The 6,122-nt window shown below is 41.7% G+C and overlaps 1 protein-coding gene across 1 annotated transcript; it reads left to right on the plus strand.

The window, feature by feature from the left end:
- Nucleotides 1–6: 6 nt before the first annotated feature.
- PIGM (phosphatidylinositol glycan anchor biosynthesis, class M) lies at nt 7–885 on the plus strand (the record flags this gene model as incomplete). Its single annotated transcript, XM_009584361.1, has 1 exon — nt 7–885. A coding segment is annotated over one exon (879 nt), but the record flags the coding sequence as incomplete, so codon positions are not given.
- Between the last annotated feature and the right edge of the window lie 5,237 nt (nt 886–6,122).

The following is a 6,122-nucleotide window of genomic DNA, read 5'->3' on the forward strand; positions in this document are numbered from 1 at the left end:
AACCCTCTGCCCATGGCCGTCTCCAGCCGGGGCAACGCGGAGGCCCTGGTGGCGCTGCTGGTGCTCGCCACCCTGTACTTGGTGGAGGGGGGGAGCGTGGGGAAGGCCGCAGCCTGCTACGGGCTGGCTGTGCACCTGAAGATATACCCGCTGACCTACGCGCTGCCCATCGCGCTCCACCTGCAAAGCGATGTGGTTTCAGCCTCGGTGCAAGGTCATGGTAACACAAGAGCACGCTCACACACATGTTTCCAGTTCAAGAAGTTCAAATCAGGGTCCCCACTTACTTCAGATGCAGGTCTGCAGGGGGGCACAGAGATGCTGGCTGCCTTGACTGTTGCATTTTATCACCTCTATGGCTGGGAGTTTTTGGAGCATGCCTACCTCTACCACCTGACCAGGAGGGATATTCGTCATAACTTCTCTCCCTATTTCTACATGTTGTACTTAACTGCGGAGAGCAAATGGAGTTTTGCCCTTGGGCTCGCAGCTTTCCTGCCCCAGCTGCTTTTGCTCCTGGTTGTGTCCATAGCATTTTACAGAGACCTTGCCTTCTGTTGTTTCCTACACACCGCTATTTTTGTCAGCTTTAACAAAGTATGCACATCCCAATACTTCGTCTGGTATCTCTGCCTTTTGCCCCTCATAATGCCTAGTGTTAAGATGTCCTGGTGTCGTGGTGTGCTGCTTCTCTTTCTGTGGTTTCTTGGACAAGGCCTGTGGCTCGCTCCTGCGTACTTTCTGGAGTTCAAAGGATATAACACTTTTTTACTTATATGGTTGGCAGGCTTGCTTTTCCTTTTTATTAATAGCCTCATAATTGTTCAGATTATTTCACATTATCAGAAAGAACCACAAGCTGCAAAAAAAATCAAACAACAGTAATGAACAGGCCAAAACCCAGAAACAGCACTACTGTCTTAAACAAGGTTTTTCATACCACCAGCACTATGTTCGACATGAATGCGTGCACGTTGTTCTGAAGCATGTTGTGTGTAAATGATGCTTTGTCAGGGCCGTGAGGGCACTGATTGGCCTTAATTGCCCTGAGCAGCCCCAGTCCTGCCCTAAGCGGTATCTGCAGATGTACCTGTCTCCCATGTGGACTTTGAAACTGCATTGTAACCACCTCTCCAGCACTGTCTCCAGCCCTTACTCCTGCTGCTCCTGATGGGACTCCCTGGACGGACCCTGGACCAGTTCATCACTTGCCACATTTGGGGCTATGATAGACCAGCACCCAGCTCTGCCTGCCATCTCCAGACACACTGTGACCGAGCCCTGGCCAGTGAGAGTATGGCCTGTGCCAGGGTCACCCTCAGCTCCCACTCGTACCCCCGCGTGGAGCAGCCCCAATCTTCTTACTCCCTGACACCATTTTTCTCATTGTTACTTTACTCTGTCCTTTACTTGTTGAGGACTGTGGCCTCTGTCTAGAAGAACGTAGACAATTGTAAAGGGATGTTGGAGTTTGACAGTCTTGTACATTCCAGTAAGTGGGTGGGGTGTTTTGCAAGGGTTAAGCTAATGAATAAATACAAGGCAATCACTTAATACGTACACTGGGATTTATTTTTTCTTTTTCTTTTCACAGTACCAGTTTAGCTACACAGTGTTTGTGGCCTGTACCTGGTCTTTCTTCAGTGAAGTAGGAGAAAAGTGGTTATTTCATATAAGTCATTAACTCCTTGAAACTTCTAATTTATTTTCGAATTCAGATGTGCCTGCTCATTCAGATACTTATTTTTGCCTTTTCAGTGCTATTTGAATTTTTGAACAGGTTTATTCCCCTTGCCGTGGAGGAAGATTTTTCCAAATACCTGTCTGGGATCAGAGAGATGTATAAAGCAAAAATATTTGTGTTCCTTGCTGCCACAATCTAGAAAAGAGGCCACTGCATTAAACTGCAGTTAATTAACAGTTACTGTGGATGTTAACAGTAGGAAATGCAAGGAGTCAAAGTACAGCTAGAATAGCACCTGTGTGCCAAAAGCACTAGAGTTTATGCCAAAAAGTAATTGGAAATGTAGTTTCTTAGTTGTTCAATATCTCTACTACTAAAAATAAATGAAAAAGAAAGTGAAAGCAGTTGAGGAAGTGGAGCGGTGCCAGAAGAAAAGGAAAGTTTTAAAATAAGAAGCTCTACAACCTGTCAAAACGAGGTATTTATTCCCAGATGAGACAGGAGAAGAAGTGGAATTGAGTGTCCGGTGGTAGTGAGAGGAGTTCAGAGCCATTTCGGAGTCAATACTCAAGAACATCCTACGAGAGGTCTGGTGTACACAGCCCTTGACAGAGGTGGAAACTGGTGATGTATTTTTTAATAAAATCTTGAGTTTAAATAGGCATATGCCAAATTTAAGAATTTTCATATTTGCCTCAGCTTTTAGTTACATCCTACGGGAAAGTGAAACCCTTAGTGTGTAACGTGGAGCAGAGCTTCAAGGCAAAATAACTTCGACGACTCGGTGGGATTCCCAGTGTTGTCAGTGCGAAAGGATGTGGCCAAGCGGGTTTGCTTTCTAGGTTCATGCTTGCCATGCTGCCTCTCTGAATCCTGCGGTCTCCCAAGGCAGCCCTCTTCCCCAGGACTGCAGTGGCTCCCGGCTTTCTTAGGCACAGTGTTTTCTTTCCTGGTTGTAGTTCTGCCTCGTGAGGCTGAATTGCAGTGTTTTGTGAATTTTTCCCATTGCTTCTGGGCCCCATTGAGGTGGTTACGTGAAAGGAGAGGAAGCCCCTGAGCCCCAATGGCCCAGAGCCGAAGGGCGTGTTACCAGGAGGTGTGATGATGTCCTTACGCCGCTCTGGCCCAATTCAGCCGTTCTGACGTCGTGTTAGGAGGAAGGATGATTTCCCCGCTCAGAGCAGTGGGGGGTGGTTCTGCTCCCCCGCTGGAAGCCATTCTGGTTTCCCCCGCCGGTCTGCACTCACGCTCACCTTCACATTCTGAAGATCCTGCCAGCCTCTTCTTTGCAAATCCAGAAATTGGATGAGGCAACAGATAGATAATCTTTTGACAAACTGTTTTGGTTTTTTGGGCAGGTCTTACAGATGTGGCACTGATTTCCTTCCCCTGGCTTTGCCTGGGATGAAGGAAGAAAGACTTCTAGCATCAGCTTGTCTGCACCTTCCACAAGGGGTTTATCAACCAGAAGACTGATGGCACAAGCCACTTTCACACACAGTTTAGTTTTATATTAATCACCAATAATATTTTGTATGTGCTATGAGTGTGTGAAGAGAAAGCGTCCCGTATGGTTTTATTTTCCGAGGTAGAGTTTGATGTGCCCAGTCAGTGTTTCACCAGAAGACTGAAGAGGCTCTTCTGTGCCGATGCCTCTATCCACCCCATCCCAACATGCAGGCGATAGCTCCTTTTCCCTTGCAACTGATCTTCTATTACCCGCTTTACATTTTTCTGTTGCAAATAGCATGTTTTCTTCCCCCAAAGCAATGTTTCGTATGTCTTTAACAGACCTAATTATGCTGTTTCCAGACCTTTCCACTCCCTTATTTTTTCCTTCCTGTTGGCAAAGAAAGCAAATAAAAGCCAAAAGGCATTTCCAGCTTCAAAAACCTTTCAAAAAAAATGGTATTTTGAGTTACCGTGTTCATGACAGAATTGTAATGTTGTTTTTTAGGTAAGAAGTAATTTCCTTATGACAAATACATTCCTGATTCATTAATAGCTAAGTCATTTTGAGGCCTTCAGAAGGCAAGTTCTGCGGCAACAGGGACTGAAGAGTACCTTCCCTTTGCAGGTCAATACCAGCCCTTCAGCGATGATTTGAGAAAGGCGTGCATAAATAAGCTATGAAAAGGTTTTTATACAAACTTTACAGTCATCAATTTAATAATCCAGTATGAGTCCCTCTTTTTACGGTTGTTGTTTTGTAAGTAAGCTAGTCACCCAAATGTGTTTGGGATTTAGAAATAATTCAGTGACTCATAAAAAGCTGGATGGGAGAAATGAAAAGAGATGAACAGGAGAGATATTTGAGAGTTTAGATCTTGCAAATCGCTTTAGATAGTTAAATGGAATTGAATAACTTTATTCACTGATAAAAAGCATTAAATCAAAATAATTGTAGCCAAGTGCAGCACAAGTTATAATTCATGAACAAGTCATGGTGATTAATTATAATGCGCTTAAAATTTACCAAATTCATTTCCTATGGAACATTTATTGGTTTTGATGGTGTTCAAATTCTTTTGCTTAATAATTTTATGTCCATTTATCTTCTGGTAATTAGGAACTGAAGTGTCTGAATGCTAGCTTTCATTCCCTACCGTAGGTTGCAAAATTGTAATGCTGTCTATTTTTTAAAAAAAGGTTGAAGTGCCCAGTGAAATGTGTCTCATTTGCACAAATTTTTCATGTTGCACTGAAACCAGCCCTGAAGTGCAAAGTGTGAGATGTGAAAGACGAAGCAAAAAGAAGAAATATCAAGACAAATAACGTATTTGCCTTGCTTTTTACACCATAGCCTATCGTCCAAAGGCTCATGGCTGGATTCACAGGTGACTTTAGTCAAAGCTTCAGTATTTAACAATGATTTGCTGAAAAATTTATAAATGGAATTACTCAAATAAAAAGGTAAACAAAAATATAATAATAAATGGTTCGTTAAGTTTTAGTATGAGCATGCTAAATAACCATCTCTGACACAATAACCATGTACTTGGTCCTTATTAAGTAACTGCCCTGTCTGTGTTACTTAGCGTTGTATTATCTCCTGTAATAGTAAAGGCAGCAATTATGTGCTCTAAACTGAGCTCATCAGTTTTCTTTTTCAAAGAAACCTGGTAGCTTTTATATTTAACAGCAAGGGGAAACTCCAACATTTTTCCTAAGGTTTTATAGAGAAAGCAAATGTTAAAAGACAGTAAATTATCAGCAAATTGTTCCCTTTTTTTAGCTGGGAAGAATGAGGCATCTATTTTAAAAGGGCTGCAGAAATACATAGTGAGCACATGGAACTCAAAAAGTCTATTCTTCATGTATTTCCCAAAGACAGCTGCAGAATGCATTTCCTAATGATAGCAGCATTATGGAATAGGATTATCCTGAATTTAGGGCAAACCCTTTACTCACATTGAAACCCAACCACTCATGCAACTTTCTTGCTTAAGGGCATATTTATGTGCACCATATGCACAAACCTAAACATTTACCTGCACATACAGAAACAAAAAGAAAAGTCCCAGTCAAGACACCTTTGAATAACATGATTTTTCGGAGCTGCCCTCCGTAAAACAGGTTTCTTAAATGTTTCTTATATTCAGCACTCAAAATCTCTAGTGACTCTAAAACTTGAATCACATAAATTTTGATGCATATGCAAAGTAAAAGCATATGCAGCAGGGATCTTGAGTTGTAATAGACATGTTCAAGAACCAACTAATTCTGACTATATTTGAAGGTGCACATTCCACCCACCAGAATCCTGATGTTCTTCATTACATCAATCTGCACTGGTCACATTATTTGTGTAGAAGCCTTGCTTCAGTCTTTATGCATGATGAATAAGGTCAGAGACCTACATTTTGTATTAGTAAAAGTATCAGAAAGTTAAAAATTTCTCGTGATGAAGCAGTACCATTGTTACTCAAAAAAAAAAAAAATTACTTTTCTGTAAGGACCTTAATAAGTCTATGCAATAAATCCATGCAATCCATGCATTTTTAAAAAACTTCTAAGTCTCTTTTTCATTGGACACCGTTTAGTATACATAAAGAAGACCAAAATTTGTCATTTTTTAACAATGTGAGTCAATAGTATCTTGTTTCAGCAGAATTCCTCATGACTCCCTTTCTGGCACGTGCTGAGGCAGGCATGGGCTTCTGCAGAAACAAGAGGTTGCTTATTGGAGGCAATCTTACTTAATGCGTAGATAAAGCTTTAGCTTCAGCCTCTTCTTATTCTTAGAGCTTAACTTCAAGCCTTTAACATTCTCTTCAGATAAAACATTTCATAGCTTGCATGTAAAGAAATGACAGATAAGAGATCCTCACTGTTTCCTGTGGAAATTGGTGGGGAAGCAAGCTAGAACAGCTGTGGAAGAAATGTCTAAAGGAAATGTCTGTATCTGATTATATATGAGGACAGAACTTTATCCCTG

The sequence above is a fragment of the Fulmarus glacialis genome, unplaced genomic scaffold (genome assembly GCF_000690835.1).
Source record: "Fulmarus glacialis isolate BGI_N327 unplaced genomic scaffold, ASM69083v1 scaffold37298, whole genome shotgun sequence".
Lineage (NCBI taxonomy): Eukaryota > Metazoa > Chordata > Aves > Procellariiformes > Procellariidae > Fulmarus > Fulmarus glacialis.